We start from the raw sequence: 18,208 nt of genomic DNA, 5'->3' as shown, positions 1-18,208 counted from the left end.
TGTAACCAGAGCGTATCTCTTCTCATTCTGCCTTAATAAAGATCGAGCGAAGGTTTTATAGGCGTGGAGGGAATCAGTCTGACGTATGGCGCACTTTTTGCTCTTACTCATCTTCTCCTAATTTCCAGACAACAGCCAGGGAACGCCCTCCGCGGCCTTGTCCCTCGTGATAGCTTCTTTTTATCCTCCGTGTAATATCACAGGGGAACTCGTTTGTGTCTAACTAATAGAATTTTTCTCCACGGTCGTTCAGAAAATATTTGCCCCATTACGCAGATACTTTAGGCAGGCTGGTTCTGTTTTCCGTTTCCCCATTTCTTTTTTTTTGTCTGATTCTACCAGAAACTTCTCATTTTCCGCGTTTCTTATTTCGTCTATGAAACAACAGCTGAAGGACTGGTTAGAAAGGGGATAGAAAGGAAAGCGAAGGCAAAGAGAGAATATTGAAAATCATAAGGTTGCCGGGTATTTCTTGTTTGCTTGTGAAAGAAATTTCAGTTTTCGCGTAGGAAAGAGCTCTCGGAACGATCTATTGGGCGTGTTTCGTGTGCCATTTTAAGCAGGAAAGTGGTGTCGATGAAATTCCTCGGGACAAATTGCCACAAGAGCTGGTAGGTTTCCACGTCGGCTGAACATCAAGGATGCCTCTGCTCTCTCCTCCTTTTATCTAGACGATGCGTTCCTCGTCCGCGATTCGTATCACGATTCCGTTTTCAAGACACAACGACGTGCCCTGGTGACGTTACAAGGAATTCTCATAGCGCTCTTCCGCCGGTGATCCTTGCGAAAGCGACGAACTTACGCTCGCTGTTCCACGCGATAAGGCTCGATTTGTCAAAGGGACGAGATCCCCCTTCGAATGTAAATAAATCCATGTCCAATTTTGTGCTCACGCTTTCGTATCTCGTCGCTTCGAAGCCATTGTCGCCGTCGAATTGTCACGGCGGGTCTCACTTTATTACACGGATCAAGAGACGTCTTTGCAATAATATTCAAAATACAGTGAACCCTTGTACAACGTACGATATGTTCTACGTTATAGAAAACGATACTATACGAACATATGGGTTATATCAGATAAGTTTTTATACCTTTCCTAACTGTTAGTTTTCCCATGCATACGTAAAAATCTGCGTAGGCTTCCTCGAACTTCGTAGAGTTGACTTATTTAGCGAATATCATACATCCGATCTGGTGGCTAAATATTAGGTTGTCCGAAAAGTGTCCTTTCCTTTACAGACCCGCCTTTTAGAACAACGCATCTTTATACAAACATGAAACCTAATCTGTCGAACGTTGTAATCTTTATCTTGATAGAACAAAATGGATCATACGTAATTCGATAAAATAATATAAAGCGGAAAATGTTGTGCATCCACTATTTCCTTATAAAACGAAAGGAACTTTTCGGACGATCTAATATACTAGAGCAAACAAGAATTGGGAGAGCGAGAATTTATACGGGTGAGTAATAAAGAACCGAACAAACGCTTATATCAAAGTATCGATAGTCAGTGAGAAACGATTGGGAGAGTGCTAGATTAAAATTCTGTTTCTATTTTATTAAAATCGTGCGATATTGAAGTTCTGTTGTTTCTTATTCGACAGTTATTTTACCACATTAGCCAAGACTAATCCGTAATTGCTAAAATTAACACGTATACTTTTGAAAAATATAGAAAGACAGTTCCAAATTGACATCGTATCATCCTGGACCAGGATCTAGTCCCTTACACACATATGTTCCATAAAGCATGAGGTATAACTTTCATTTTAACCCTCGAAACATATGAACTTTAGCTTTTGTTCGATGCAAACGTTCTTTTATATCTCCTGCACAGAGTATAAAAACCAATCGTATTTCACGATCGACGTACGTTTTCATTCGCTAATAACGGCAGGAAAAAGCTGGCAGTCGGAAAAGGCACCACGCCCTTTCTGCATATTTCCTCTCGGTGACCAAGTCCGCCGGTTTACTTCGTACCGAGGAATGCATTATGCACATCCCGGTGCATAATTTCTGTGCTCGGGTGAGAAGAAAGTCGAGCATCCGTCGCTTGGAAATTTTCCACGGCCTCCTGGGCTCGAGCGCTTGCAGAGAAAGTAAGGACCTCGGCAAGATGATTCCGCCTGTTGTCGTTTTCCTCTTGCGTCTCTGCCTCCAAAATTTCTCCGAGGTGTCGTTAAACGGCTGGAATTGGCCACACGCGTGCTCCTGAAATCGACCCGAACGTACCGCGTAAACTGGCAAATAGATAGCGGCGATACGACATCGAAACGAGAGAAAGAGGGGTCGCGTGAGTGGGTGGGTCGAGTCGTGGAACGGTAGATAAGGGACTGAAAAGCGAGAAAACGCGGTTAAGAGAGGCTCGACGACGACTTAGACGGGGAAAGTGAAACTTGAAATTACACGCGACAGAGGGAGGAAGAAGAAGGTGGGGGAAAAGAAGATAGGGTGTAACGGGCGGAAAATGGATCGCAACCGGGGGTGGCCCCGGGAAAACACAGTTTCCTCGTATTCTTCTATTCGTACGTCTCCGGAGTAAGCTCGATGCAGACCCCTCTGTTTTCTTTCGACATCCAATTTCCATAACATTAGACTGGCTACACGTAAACTGACGCGGCTGTTTTCTGCAGCGCTTCGTTTAGGATCGTCAGCCAATGAACGGGGCCAGGCAATGCGTTTACACGTCAGACCTTTTAGATAACCTGGGCGTATCGAGGCAACCTAGGCTCGACTCTTTACGCCGTCACGTATCGTTTCAGAAGTAGCACGATTCTTTTAGGGGATAACGGTGTGACAATAAGGAACGATCGTTTTTTCTTTTCTTTTCGTTTTTTCGATTTCTACTTTTTAAGAAAGAAGATACTTTCAAACGCTGTTGTACATTAATAGATCTTGTCCGAATATCAATGGATATTGGTTTGAGTTTGAGAAAAATAGCTTTCTCGTTGAATTATCGAAATTGGTTGAGATATCGCGACTATATGTTTCACTACATCATAAAATATCTATAGCATAATCTTATATATCCGAACAAGTTAGGGGACGAAAATTCGGATGGTCGAGAAATTCTGATGATAGAGCTCCATTAGTTACTCTCTCCAGTTCTTCTTCTTTTTATCTGATTCGGATAATAGGAGCTGATGTTTGGAAAACTGAAGCTGAACAGTTCAACTGTTCCTTTTTTATTGTTGAAGTAATTATTTCAAGAAAAACTCTACACCTTTTCTTTTGTATGTCCATGACCTGAAGATCGCTCTTACGAAGAGAATAGAATTTAACGAAAAAGTTGAAAATAAGGAGAGGTCCATAGTACTGTGCCCTTGAATATAAATTTTATTTTGGGTTACAATGTCTAGAAACAAAAGAGCTATAAGTAGGTTTCTATTGCTGTTTCTTGTACCCTTCAGCTAGGGCTACACATTAAGCTTCACTTTTTGCTAATGTCCTCTGCTATAAATGTAGGAACGTGCTCTCTATTATGCTTCTTATTTTACTCTAACACTGTAAGAGTGAGGATGTGGATCTGCATGCACTATACTTATACCTATACTTACTTCCATATATTTTCTATTACAAATTCATCAACTTGTTGCTCTATCAGTCAACCTCAACACTTATCACGTGTAATTTACTCAAATTAGAAACAAACGTTTGAACAGATTCTCTATAAAAATACACATAAGTTCTACTATAATTAATGCTGGACACTTGAGTTTTGTTTCATTCGAACACTCGCAAAGTAGTTGGAGATTATTACTTGACCTATCGTCTGATCGCGCCGCAACAGTGCTTGGCAAGTGAAACGAACAGCAAAATAAGGTGATTCTTTGTCAGACGTACTTTACCTTGCAAACGTACAGAGATCTGCGTGAATTTTATCTTATGCCTGCCTGTCTCTTGGTTTTTATGCTTCTCAGGTTTCTAAAAAAACACTTCTAGCGTCTTTAAACAAATTGTTATCCATATTTCACCGCATAACAAAAGCTGAGGCGGCAGCTAAGCAAACTAGCGCGTCTACGACACGTTGGAAATACTTAAGTCTCATATTTCTACGTTAATAACGCAAATTTTCTTAACGTTTTAAATAGCACGCGAGATAAACCGTGCCCGCGGCAACACGGCGAATTCATTTACGTTGCATAATTGCAGCACACAGACAGTGGCCGTATCTCGGCCCCGTTCGGAATAACAATTTCCGCTGTAATTTGAAGCAGGACGCTCGCGTATAAAAACGATTTATACGATCGCGATCGCATCTGACGGCTGTGTTCAAACCGGTTTTCCCATCGTGGAAATTCCAAATATTCCCTATATCCGAATCGCCAATTCCAAAACGGAACGAAACGAGAAAGAGTTGACTTTTCATCAATTTGTCGAGGAATTTACATAGAAAAAATGTCGAATAATTGTTCAATGAGCAAAATTTTTATACCTCACGATTGGTGTTGCGCACAAAAGCATCCGAATTACCGCGTGTAATTGCGCCAGGCGTCCGCAGCACCAATCTCTTCTAATCCACGTGACAGTGTCCCCATTGGAACCATAATTCTCGCCCCTTTGTGAAAACGGTCGTAGGTTTTGTTACGCGACGGCTTATCTTCGTTTCCTCTCTTATTTTTCTTCCTATACTGCAGTTTTCCGGGAAAACAGGGGTAGAGAGGAGGCAGAAGCGCGGCCGGATCACGCTGGCAAATCCTCGCTGGCGGTGTCTTCGCTAAAACCTCGCGCTCCGCTCGAAGGAAAACGGAACGTTTGTCGAAAACAGGAATCTAATTGCCGGATCAAGGGATTTGCTCGGCGCATTCTTAACGACGCCCGCCTTTCCAAGAGAGAAAGATCGAGCGTCGATCACCAAGGATCGTTGAGCCCTTTGATCCTGCTGTTCGACTGAAATTGCTTTCCTGCTACGTATTTTTGACGTGAGACGGAGAATAAGTAATTGGCGATGGTACGTGTTCAATGATCAATAAAAATAAATAAAATTGAAATAGTAGATGTAACAGTAGCGATACAGGGTATTCCTTAACTCTGCTATTCCAATGAAATTATCTTTCTACTACAAACTTTTGATACATTAGGTCGTTCCAAAAGTGTTTTTCTTTCATAAACGTGTTTTTTACAACAGTGCATCTTCATACAAACGTGAAACCAAGTTTGTGAAATGCCACGGTGTTTATCTCAGCAGAACAAAATGGATCGTACGTAATTCGACAAAATAATATAAAACAAAATCGTCGTGCGTCTGTTATTTCCTCAGAAAACGAAAGAAACTTTTCGGACAACCAATACAACCGGAAATAACTAGTTGGCAACACAAATGTGTTTAACGACGAATAGATAAAATAAAAACAATAAAAGTAATAGTGTTTAATATAATAAATAGTATTGTCACAATATTTGAGTCGGTTCTGATAATTTAACAAACAGGTATTTAAACAAAAATTCGCTGGTATTAGCTAAAGCCATCTGGATTTTTTAAACCGTGTCATGTATTTTCCTCGTAATACTTTTAAACTACCTGAACATTATATTTCCGAAAAAAATGTACGATACTATTTAAAAAACACCTGTGCACTCACTCAACTTCTGCGTATTATTTCACTCTTTAATTAATTAATAGGTTCAAGATTAAACAGTTTGATCTCAGAATAGCGTTAATCGACTCAGGAAACTTCTTTGCGAATGCTTTGGGAATCTCGTTATCGCGATGGGTCAGTATCTATTCCGCTTTGCAAGATAAATCAGCACCTAATTATTTTTAAGCTTATTCCAAATTGCAGTTGACGTTGTCGATCATAGTAAGAAAGATTTACGAAAAATTTCGAAGCTCTGAGCGGCGAGAAATTGAACCTGCGTATACACCGGAGGTAAGATGATTTGTTGGGTTGCTCGATGGCCAGGAGGCTCGTTTCTCCTCTCTTCGTTGCTCGCCTATCGTTCCAATATCTGCAAAACCCAATAAATCCGTCCTCCGGTAACTAGAAACCCTCAAGACCGTAGAACGCTTCTGGACATCCGATCCTCAAGTGTCTTCTTTCTGCTTTCTTTTTCAGAACCTGAAGAACCAGATCATGACGACGAACGTTTGGGTGGAACAAGTGAGTACCACTTTCTACCAATATACATCTAATTTTAATTTCGCAATTTTAAGTATCATTCTCGAATGATTCTCCTTTCATTCCCTCGAACATTATGTCCTGGTAATATACTGCCTACATGCTAATTAACCACGGTTCGCGCAGCCGTGTATTAATTGAAACTCGCCGAGTTAATATACGCTTTTAAAAAGCCGGCTCGTTAAATTAACCGCGCCGAGGGCGCGCAACAGTGGCCAAAAGAACAAACTATGGGAAGTAAAAAAGAAAAAAAAAAGAAAGGAGAGGAACTAAATTTTGTTTGACGGTTGAACGCGCAGGTTTCAGGAAACTCGTGGCTGGTTTCGTTCGCGCCGCTGGAATTAAATATATGGCCGCGTTTCCATTTCCGTGGCGTTGTCCCCGAGCGAAAACGCCGCGACTCAACTTAACGAACCGTACCGTCGCCGATTCGCGAAACGATTCCCAGGAGCCGGCGGAATAGGTCGTAGGACCTTATGCCAATGAAATCCGTGCAAGTCGGTCGTTCACGGTGGAAAACGATCGCCAGAAAGATGAGAACGAAACGTGATTTTCCTCTGCCGTTACTATAGCCGGACGAGAGAATGGGGAAACAGGGAGAAATTCGGAATCGCTGCGAAAGAGGAGGACGCGCGTCACTTTGACCATCAGCTGCTATATCTCTCCTTTCTGCTAGGTTTGGAATTTCAAAGCAGACGAATTTCATTTCGTGCTTGTTGACTACGTTCGAAATCGGAATCGCGAAACGGTAGTCGATCCTTATTGACATACCACTTCTTGCCAGTCTTCTCTCCCTCTTAGGCCTCTTCCCATTCCATGCGTTTCAATGTCTGCAGACACTTTTATCTATGCCATTTCTCCGCTTTCTTCTTCTGTTTTCCCTTCGCGTTTCGTTTCACGAATTCAGCGACGATAATCGAGAGAATTCGCTTGTCTAGCGAATAGCACCATTATTCTATGCTGGTAGCAGTGTTACACTTCGGTCGCCTTTATGCAATTTTTATTTCAATCTCAGATACGATGTTAAAAAATTCAATCGCACGATTTGTGACACGGTTTCAACATGTGCTGTTTCCCTAGCTTGCTCACCATTACACTGCTACAGTTTTTAGACAATTAGTCGTTTCGATACGATAATTAGTCGTATTCGTACAAAATGAGCATTCCAAGTACGCGGCAACAAACTGCGACGTTATTTGTAAAATTGATTAAAACGATATACATATGTCGGAGATGTAGGGACATCGGGCCTTTCTTTTGGAAGATTCCCCAATACTTGGGCTCGAGGTGACATAACTGGTCGCCGAACGTAGCCACGGTCACAGGATGAACGAAATGTCTTACAGAGGAGGTACTCCATTGTACAAAGAGTTTACCCGTTGATCGTGGATTCGTTATTGAGCCCAGGAACATTGTCAATAGCTTTTGTTATACTTATTAATTATTTCACGCCTAAAATTTCTAACGAAACTCGACATATAAATAAAAAAGATATTCGACTTGTCATATATGAGTGGTGATATCGAACATACAAATTATCTACAGTCCAATGTTCTGGATAAGATCTAACGATTTGTCAAGTTTACTTACTCTGTTTTTCTTTAAATGTCAGAGTATCTATGAAAGCAGGTGTACATTCGAATTTTTACATATCCGACTGACCCTTCAGAACCACCCACGAACACTGTCACACAAAACAAGAAGTCGACGTTGAAGTTGAATCGAGAATTGTAATTGGGATTCCTTTTTATTCTCAGACAACACAACAGAGAGTTGAGCGACGAATCGCGACCCGTAGTGTTTCGGGAGTGAAAGAGGGTGCAAGAAATTAGGTGCAAGTCTGGAGGAATTTTTTTCAAAGCGTCTGCTGGAATCGGCAAGCAACTGGCTGGCAGCCTGTTGGTTTTTCGTCGGTATTCTTTCCTTTTGGCCCGGCCACTAGTCGTTTGTCCGCGTCAATAGATCTCGCGCCTCTTTTTCTTGCATCTGGCCGGTGGAAAGACAGGGAAGGGACACGTACGTAACACACCGACAGGGAAAATTGTGCCGTCGGCCAAGATCATCTGCCAAGCGAAGTGGCTGTTCTTTATCAGTCGCGAGAAATTGTTTGCCATTGTTGGAGATGGCAAGGCAAGTCGAACCTCCCCGTTGCTTATTTTGGAAGTTCACCGATGCCGGAGTAAACAATCGTGTGTACGCTACTGGGGTGGCGCGCTGCAACGGTTTAGTCCCCTCATTGTTGCCTCGATCGTTGATGATGGACAACTTAAACCTCTGTTTCTTTGTCTACACGAAATATCTTCTACTATGAGTTTGTTCATTAATTCTGAATGTAAGTATTCAGCATCAAGATAATACATTAGCGTATAGTAAATAGTTCAATGATTCGTTTAATTAGTTTTAAATGAAATATACACCCGAAACTAAATGAGGAGGGGAAGCATTGACAGAGAAATGAAATTGGATAAAGCTAAATGGCAATTTTAGAATATTAGAAACTGCTATTCTCGAAAGATTGTTACTGCTGAAGAAATGGACGAGTGTATAATGACTGGGTCGCGGTACGAAACACTGTGTTTCCGTTATGCATCATAAATCAGTAATTTTATTTATTGATAAACTATCTATCCTACGTTATACTTGATTTTATCTGTTTTAATTTAATGTACAATTGGAGAAATGGATAGATGGATGAAAGATTGTTAAACATGCTTCTGTCATATTTAGTTCACGAGTAATTGTTATTTATGTCATTGGGAGCAGAGGATGTGAAAGTATTTGATAGTAAAGAAGTAGCGAGTTGAGAGATTGAAATTTATTAATTAGCATCTGCCGGTATTGAGAAGGTTTGTAGCACATCTGATTTTAATATGATTTTCTATCTATATTATATTCTACCCATACAAAGCGCGCGACAGTGTAGATTATTATCGTACAAGTTGCGATTCATACAATGTGACACACATTGACTTAATACTATATATTATTGTTAATTACAATGTGATATCTAATTTCCTAAAGGGAACAGCATACAGCATATAGAAAATTGTTAAACACATTTAATCGCCTTGTATTGATTCTCAAATAATTTTATTAATTATGTGTTCAAAACCAGAAAAGATTACAAGTTATAAAAATAAATTGAAATTCATTAAAAGGAAAATAGAATTTTTAAGTAACTCTATCCAGTTTATATACGAGCGTAGAGGTATCTTTGAAGTATCTTTCAATAGAAATAAATCGAATTTTATTAGTTATTGAAGCGCACGTGAATGTTACATGTATACATATCACGAGAGTTAAGTTCGTACCTGAGCTCAAGTAGCTATATTTCAACATTGAACTCATCAAAAGAAGTAATGTAAAGAAAAGAACTAAACCATGCGATTTATCAATCATAGCACGCATGATTGAACGACGAGATCTCGTTGCCTTTGATTTGATTGCGTTTGCTCCCTCAAATCTACGAACATGGTCCGATCCCGTGACTCTGAGCGAATACGAAGAGTTAAATTCCATGCATAGTCACTTAATAGTCACACTTTACATTGGCAAGGATTTTATATGAAGTAGTTAAACGAAAAGATAAGTATTGTATTTAAAATAAAAAAATAGAATTAAATAGAAATAAAGTACCATTTAAAAAATTTCAAAGCTGTAGTTAATTATTAGATAAAATAAAATAAATCATTTATTTAATTGTTACGAATTGATGTTTTTATTGTTTTAAATTAATAGTGGCATTGTTTCGAATCAATGGTATCATTCTTTTAAATTAAGAGTATAATCGTTTTAAATTAATGGCATGACCGTTAAAAAGTAATGGAATATTAATGGTTTTAAATTAACAGTGTATTTTTATAAATTAATGAAACAACTGTTATATATTAACATCACAATTGTTATAAATATAAATTAACAGTGGAATTGTTTTAAGTTAACGGTATAATTGTTTGAAATTAATGACATATTGTTTTAAATCAACAGTGGAATTTTTTTCAATTAGTGTTAATTACGTTAAAAATGTTAATGGTATAATTGCTTGAAATTAATGACATATTGTTTTAAATCAACGTTGGAACTGTTTTCAATTAGTGGTACACGTATTTTATATTAACGGTATATTTTTCTCCAATCTGCACTTGAAATGGTTGATCGAGAGTTAACGACTCTTGACGATATCATGAAAAATAATTTTTTGTTATAACACAATCAAATTTATCAATTTTGTAATTTTTATTATAAATTGACAGCTATTTTTTCATTTTTACAATCTGTCCTAATACTTTATAACAATCTATACATTTTCTTAACTTCATTCTTAGCATAGATCATTGTTCAACAATTAATTATTAAATATATAAATCAAATATATTTTCACACGCGCAATCTACGTTTTACTTTCTAATATAAAATTACGTTGAAGTATTGTTCTACTTCAACTATTCGTTTAATTACCTACGTTATTCTACTTAATAATGTAATTTGATAAAAAAACTCTGTAATTTGTACTTAATGCACGGCAGAATTCGTATAATAGTAAATAGTTCACGTTCAGATAGACGAATTCATTTACCAGAAGCTTGTTTAATCGGGCACCAACTCAAGTCTTGTTCGAACAAATAGAGCGCATTTAAACGGACTAAATGCAATCATCGCGATATATAAATCGTAGAGAGCGCCGATTTTTTCCAAGTCGACATTTCACAACGTGAGACTCGAAGACACATTTAACGACACGTCTATCCTTAGTCAATGGGATATGCATCTCGAACCTTATACGTTTCATTTGCCGGAACGACTGTTTGTTAGAACGTGCATTCATTGTAACTATAACTTAAGATTGTTCAGCAATTAAATTACGATCGTGGAGTATACAGTATAACGTGAACAGAATTGTGAATAGCTATAGCATCGCAGCGTTAATCGGGCTAGTATCGATTTTTAATAACTTTCCTGAAGTGAATCACTTTTCCTGGCGGAGTTCAGACGAAACGCAGGCAAAGGCAATTCCAATGAAGTGCAAGAATTAATTGAAATTCGTTGGATGGTCAAAGGCATGCTGAAACGAAAAGTGGAAAGTTTTGTTCCATTGAATACGCCTTTCTCCGTGAGCATATCGCGGTTCTTATGAAAATCGGCTTCCGATACACTTTGCCAGCCTCGTGCTCAATTTTATCAAGGTCGTTGCATCTCGACTCTCAGGCCCGTTTGTTCCGGCAATGTTTGGCGGTCAAAGGGGATGCTGCATCGTGAAAATTGTCTTGATGATATTTACATAGGGATAAAATTTCGGCAAGTTTTCCGTTTCTTGGCCCTTTGTGACTCTGTATTTGCAGTTCGTTTATGTTTCTACGATGGAAAGCGCGGATAGAAGATTCAGTTTCTGATTACTCGCGATACCTTGAAACGAACGATTCGAGAAAAAACAGCAGAAAGAAGAATTTTTAATTCGACGGAAAACTTCCTCCACGTTCCTCTTTGTTCGTTTTATCGTTGCCCGTGGAACGACTGTGAATTTAATAATAGAATGGGTAGCTCGGCCAACTAAGTGTTCATGCTGCTTGTGTTGCTGACTCGCGTAGCGGTTATTTAATAATTGGAATACAGAAGAAATGGGACTTTGCTAAAATTACGTAGCGAGAATTCGTTTTCTTTCACTTCTCCGTATCGGCGGAGGCTTTTGAAACGGTTACGCCAGAGTTCTGATATTTATTTCTTGTTTGGTTAGCTCCTGAAATGGTCGTTCAACGATAATGTAACATAAAGGGAAAATAACAAATTCGCTAGAAATCGACGACGTATCCTGATATTCTTCAAATAATCATCGCGATGCTACGTCGTACGAATGTGAAATAATAGAAAAGTATATACAAAAATTGAAAATTAATTGTTGAGAATTGTAAGTCGTAGTCGCCGAAATAAATGTATAGGAATACTCACATTACATGTAAAAATGATATTAAAATAATTTCATATTTATTGAATATGTGATTTACAAGATATTCATAGATACACATTGCACGTGTCTCAGTATTCTTTTTGTTTCACCATCTTTTCACCATCATGCGTACGGAACAGTTGCACTCTTCTGTTTTACGAGACGCTGCGCACGCACACACTCCTACATACACTCATACTCATATATGTGTGTCACTACTACGCGACTAATCCAATGTAACACACAAAATTACACATATCTTAATATTAACATTAGTTCAAAGGCAATTTTTCAAAGGAGGCAGCTGGATTACGTGTCATCATCGTTTCATCCAACAATTCTTATCTCTAATTCTCCTTAATTTCGTTTCTGTAATCCGAAAGGAACGCTTCGATATGACGTTTAACCCAGCGGTTGGTTAAACACGAATAACCATCGACTCTTGCAACTCCTGAAGAAGCAGACAACCGAATATCTGTAAAATTGGCCGCGTTTATTCTAGCATCTCGGCATTGTTGGTAGTAGCTGGTGTATCTAGCACTTGCAAGTGCTTTCACGACCGATTGTAGGGATGAGCACCAACAGTAAGACCACAAACAGTCTTGTTCCACTCGCTCGATTAAAATCCTACCCTTCTCTCTGTCTCCTCGAACCAGCGTGGTTTCTTATCGCGGAGAAAAGTTCCGCTGTTCATAACACGTAGTATTTTCGTCTACGGAAACTTTCGAAGAATAACGAATGAGCGAAGAATCCGAATCGTTCGATGCTTAACACAGTAAGAATCGAACTTAATTGCAGATATCGTTACCGCATAAATTCCATTACTTTTCTATTCGCGTAACCGAGCCCCCATTCGAACTAAAAACGCTGCAAGAACTGCGATCCGGGTCGCATAATTTCGACGGTGAAAGGATATTTAAAGGCAATTTCGAATAATCTCGTTTCGAGAGTTTATTCCTTCATGAGAATTAATGTCACTTCTACTGGCAATCCTCCAGTTTCTTAACGAAAACAGTGCTGTAGATTTGCCCTGAGCTTGAGATCGCTTAATCCGCCGTTCGCGCGATTATTTCGCATTCTTTTAGACAAATCGATCGAAACGCGCCTGGGGCGAGGAAAATCTTGTTGCGTATAACCGTGATAAAAGCCGATAGAACGTGTTGTGCCAGCGTGAGTCAGTTTCTTCGTGCTGTTGGCATCGTCAGACGGCGGAATAAGCTGGCAATCTTCGTACATCGGTTGCCGCGGCTGTGAATTCCCTCTCTTTTCGCGAATCCATCGAAAATTCAGCAGACTAGGGGAACAGGCTCGTGACGTCGCCGCGGAAATACGAAAATTTCTAGATATCCATGAATTTAAAGGGTTACACGACAGCTCGACGGCCTTGTCGTTCTAAATCGAGCGAAATTTTAGTTTCCCGTCCCACGGAGAGCTACCAGCTTTCTCCTTCGAGGCCGATGACTTTCCGATATAACGCGACAGCATTTGCTGAAAACGATAAGGCCACCGCCAACCAAACAGTTTAACTTAGGTTCTGGTCCGTATCGAATCTCGTTTACGTTCGCAGTTGCTATTTTTAAACAGAGATATCGTAAACAGTAATTAACGCATCCCTTGCCATATCGATTTTTAGGATTTTTTGTTCATCGATCATCTTTCTGTACATATTGTCGCCCTTTATTAAAACATTTCGACGCATCCGAGAAGGTTTAAGTTTTATTATTTTCTTTAAAATACTCATTACATATTTCATAATAGCCGTGTATAATTATCATAGATAAGTATATTTGGTTGATAATGTTTCATTAACGTAGCAATTAATGACATGCATTATATACTTTAACATAAGAAAATACATGTATGAATAATCGTTACTTTCCTAATGTTCGATTTTCGGAAGAAGAATTGGTACCTTGGGTCTTGTTTTAATTTCAATCTAAGATCCACGAGTTGGCAATCGCTATAAATAAACTAATTGCCATACACGTTAACAAAATACAATGTAACAGTAAATTGATAAAATAAGATTTAAAATACACAGACGCGTAATTTTATAGAACTATGTATAACGTTTGAAATGCGTCGTAAAAGCATTATTATCTATATTCAATGGTTGGTGTGTAATTTTATAAAATATTTCACGCTTAGTTTAGTAATAAAAGTAACCAACCGAACGGAAAGTTCGTAGGCGTATCTACACGCCCAACGTGGAACGTATTAAATCCACCCTTTGAGTGAGACGTCGAGCCATTACTTTCCGTCGAATATAACCGAACGCTGTTCCTCTATCTTCGCGTTACAAAGTTTATTATAACAGATTCTGGACTCGTAAGAAATTCACCGGCGTACGAAACGCGTACAAAACATTCTGGAAACGGTTGACAGTCTCGATTTCACTGAACGAAGCTAAGGAGGAATAAAATACGACCCCGTGGTAGCCCGAAAGCGATATCCATTTCTAGCATGGAAGACTAACAAGCGGTATTTGTCAAGCAGTTTCAAAAGCGATATCCAAAGTAGTTTGCCTCGCGGCGACGGCGTCAAATTGGCATCGTTTTTTCCCAGTGTCGCCGCGACCGGTCGCGATTTTACGAGCTCGTACGGACCGCCTTGTATCGGCGTGCTTCTCCTCGTGTAATTTATTGCCGCGCCGAGGAGAAAAGGAAATTTTTATGGGCCAGCGAGTCGTACTTTTCAGACGAACGGTCTTACTGGCCAGATTTTTATTAATCTACTTTCTTGTCTCAAAGAAATCGATTGGAATTTAAGAGCCGATGACTCAAAGGGACGATCCGAGCCAACGACTTTTACAATTGCGGCACCTTTACAGATTCGATAAAGTTTTAACAGCTGTCGTAAATAGTTCGTGCGCGTACTGGTCTCGGAAACGGTTTAGCAGCGATTAAACAAGATCTAAGTCGGACAATTGGCGCATCAAGTTGGACATTTATGGGGAATATGCAAAAGTACGCAGAACGTACGTAAAAATACATAAACATACATGTAAAATGTATATAAAATACGAAAGGGGAGTGCTTGTTGTACAATCGCAAACAACGCATTCCTCTGCTTGATATTTCCGGCACAGATACTAATTTGCTTAAAGCGTCGCGCTGCATCCGAAAGGTGGTTATAATGTCTGATCTATCGCCACTTTGCGACGCAGCAGAAATTTCGACAGGAGGAAGAGCGACCGCTTCCGACGAGGCTAACAAACGGGCCTCGTGAAACAACGACGGGGCCGTAGCTTCCTGAGGAAATTTCGGTCGTTCAATTTAATGAGTACATCGCGTGGCAGCCGCGGTGGACAAAGTGTTAATTGCTTTAGCGCAATTGAATCGACTCCGCGCCGTGCACGCTGTAATCGAGCGAATATATTCCGCCAATGATAGCCCGCCGCTTGCCCGAGCAAAGGGTTTATTGGCCTGACAATCATTTTCAGACTGCGTTATTTTTCAATCGCAGCGTGTCATCGCTACGTATTTCACTCGTTTCATTTCTTTTGTTCCCTTCTACGTGTAGAATATTGTCATAACCTGTATGGTTTTTAAAAAGTAATATTCCCAAAAAAACCGAAAAATAAATAAATAAATGGTTATTTGTGTCTTTTTAAAAGTCTTCGAAATGGTACGCTGGCATTCGCGCAACGGTAATTGATTTAAACGGAGCTAGGCGAATCGTGCGCGGAATTTTTGCCGAATAGGACGAAACTTGGCTAATTGCAGGCGGAATAATTCATGCCCGTGGGAATCGATACGTCTCCGGGATCGTTCCGCACATGTGTGTACCTTTACGAGCCTCCTAATTCCTTCTCGTGTATTTCAAGCGAGGACCAAGCCGATTTTATTGAATCCTCCAAGTTGCTTGGAAAATTAGTCTAAGAAACATGGCAATCTACATAATAAGAATCCGTATAGTTTGAACCTTCCGCTTCGTTAACAGAATATCAATGGAGGAGGTTTCGATGCGTTGAAATGTTATTAAAAATCAAACGAATCGCCCGAAGTCATCGGAGAACGCATCGGCGGATTTTAATTCGTCGACCGTGCAGCTCGTTCGCGCAAATGCAATTATTTACAATCATCGAATTCATCGACCAACGGGATGGCAAACTGGACACCGACTCACCGTACGTACCTCGTAACGATCGATATCGTTTCGATGGAACGCGCGGTTGGGAATCAACGATCGCTTGTTACGATTTCCGTCGATCGTTACGCGTGATGTTGATGGATTAGAATTACGCATGAAACGTACGTTACTGCTTTTTACTAACGTAGAAAATTATCGATTCTATAACATTTCGTTGTCTATGTTTCGTTGGTACTTCGATGGTACTCGTAGCAACGTGGAGAAAAATCACGGGAAGGACGGTCGCCTATCGTTGGTATTCGATTTCAAAGGTTCCTAGATACCCAGAAAACGACGAACTAGCGTCAGTATGCTGTCAACCATACCTCGAGATACCTCGAGGCAACTGCAGTTCGCATGTTTCGAGATTTTTTGGAGGAAAATACAGGAAATATAAGACCTGTCGTCTCGAGCAGACCTCTTGCCAGAAAATTCCTTACAATCCAACAACTAAATCCGCAATTTCTTCGTTTCTATCATACGAAGTATTCGCGAAGTTAGTCAGAGAAGGAAATTGTTTCTTTATTCCACTTATAACTCGCTTCTTGGTCTTTGGATCAACCACGGCAAAGAATTAACCGCGATCTGCTATCCATCATACGTGTTCGCATAGTAATTCGCTACATTTATTTAATATTTTAATATTTTTCACGTAAACGATATTTCGGTATTTTTGGCGTTAAGGTCGTACATTATTTTAGCGTATTGAGATGCCAATAGTTGTAGCGTATAAAGCGTAGAAATGGAGTCAGCGATAAGGAAAACCCGATTTATTTCATTTATTGACACGCATAACCCGACAACGACATGAATATTGAACGCGGCGAAAACTCGATAGAAACGCGGAATGGACGAATGGAGGTCAGTTTTGTTTAATGTCACGTGAAACTGTGCGAAAGTTGTTACGAATGCGCTGGTTTATCGAAACGATTATTTTAAAGAGGGACAGCTGATGGAGAGCTCGCGAGAATTTCACACGTTTCATCTTGTCATGGCGTTTAATCGTTGAAAGTCTAATTGGAGACGTACATTTTAAATGGGAATGACCCAGTATTTGCAAGGAGAGGTTTCTATCTGAAGGATTCTCAAGAAGATCAGGTGGAGAGCTTATACAGAGTAATTATTTGAAGTACAGCGAACGATAATTCGATTCGAAGTGCAAGTATGGTCAATGGAGGCAAGTTTGGACGACGTGCGAAGCTGTATTGCTATTTTCCAGAGTAGCAAGTTTCTTAGCTTCAAACGGAATTATTAGTTCACCAAACGGCAGAGTCTAACGTAATCAGGATTTGTCCAAAGTTTCGTACAGCTTCTATTATATAGTTATTGACGTATTTCGACCTCATCTTCGAGATGAATTGAACACACAGACCTACCTACGCTTTGCCTCAATTACGATCCAAAATAGTTTAATTAATTTTCACATAATTTTGGTTTAACCTCCTGTTAATGGGTCCAGTTACGTACATATCGCATGATCCGAACAATTACTATTTTTCACAGACAAACGTTTAGCTTGTGAATTATAATCGGAATTGGTAAAAAGTAATTAAAAATGTCCAAGCATCGTGCAATTATCGAGATTGATCGCCTGTTTAAGATATGCTCGCTGTATTCATTTTCTCCACTCTGTATCCGTTACCATGGTAGAAGAACGAAAATAAACGAGACTTATTTTTGCGTTGTTTCTGCTTGCAGGAGTGGAACGACTACAAGCTGAAGTGGAACCCGGATGATTATGGCGGTGTCGACACCCTCCACGTGCCGTCGGAGCATATATGGTTGCCGGACATTGTTCTTTACAACAAGTAAGTCGATCTAATTACGTCTGGTCACGCGACTTTTTCACCGGATTAAATCCGATAGCGGTGAAATTGATACTCCTGCAAGAGATAGAATTTCGATATTGGTTTATTTCGAGATATAACAATGGAAAAATACTAGAGGCGTCTCGAGAGCTTTAACGGCTGGACAACAAAATTAAGCGCATTAAATGGCGCTGGCCGTTTCGAC

The 18,208-nt window shown here is 39.7% G+C and overlaps 1 protein-coding gene across 1 annotated transcript in view; it reads left to right on the top strand.

The window, feature by feature from the left end:
* LOC100647624 (acetylcholine receptor subunit alpha-like 1) overlaps nucleotides 1-18,208 on the top strand; it is a 162,927-nt gene that overhangs the window by 88,975 nt on the left and 55,744 nt on the right. The window contains exons 3-4 of the mRNA XM_003397513.4: nucleotides 6,061-6,105; nucleotides 17,894-18,003. Coding sequence (XP_003397561.2) covers nucleotides 6,061-6,105; nucleotides 17,894-18,003 — 155 coding nt within the window. The remainder of the gene's footprint in view (nucleotides 1-6,060; nucleotides 6,106-17,893; nucleotides 18,004-18,208) is intronic.

This window comes from Bombus terrestris, chromosome 9 (assembly GCF_910591885.1).
Source record: "Bombus terrestris chromosome 9, iyBomTerr1.2, whole genome shotgun sequence".
In the NCBI taxonomy this organism is placed as follows: domain Eukaryota; kingdom Metazoa; phylum Arthropoda; class Insecta; order Hymenoptera; family Apidae; genus Bombus; species Bombus terrestris.
Note: the sequence above shows the minus strand (reverse complement) of the source record. Positions and strands in the feature narration are given on the sequence as shown.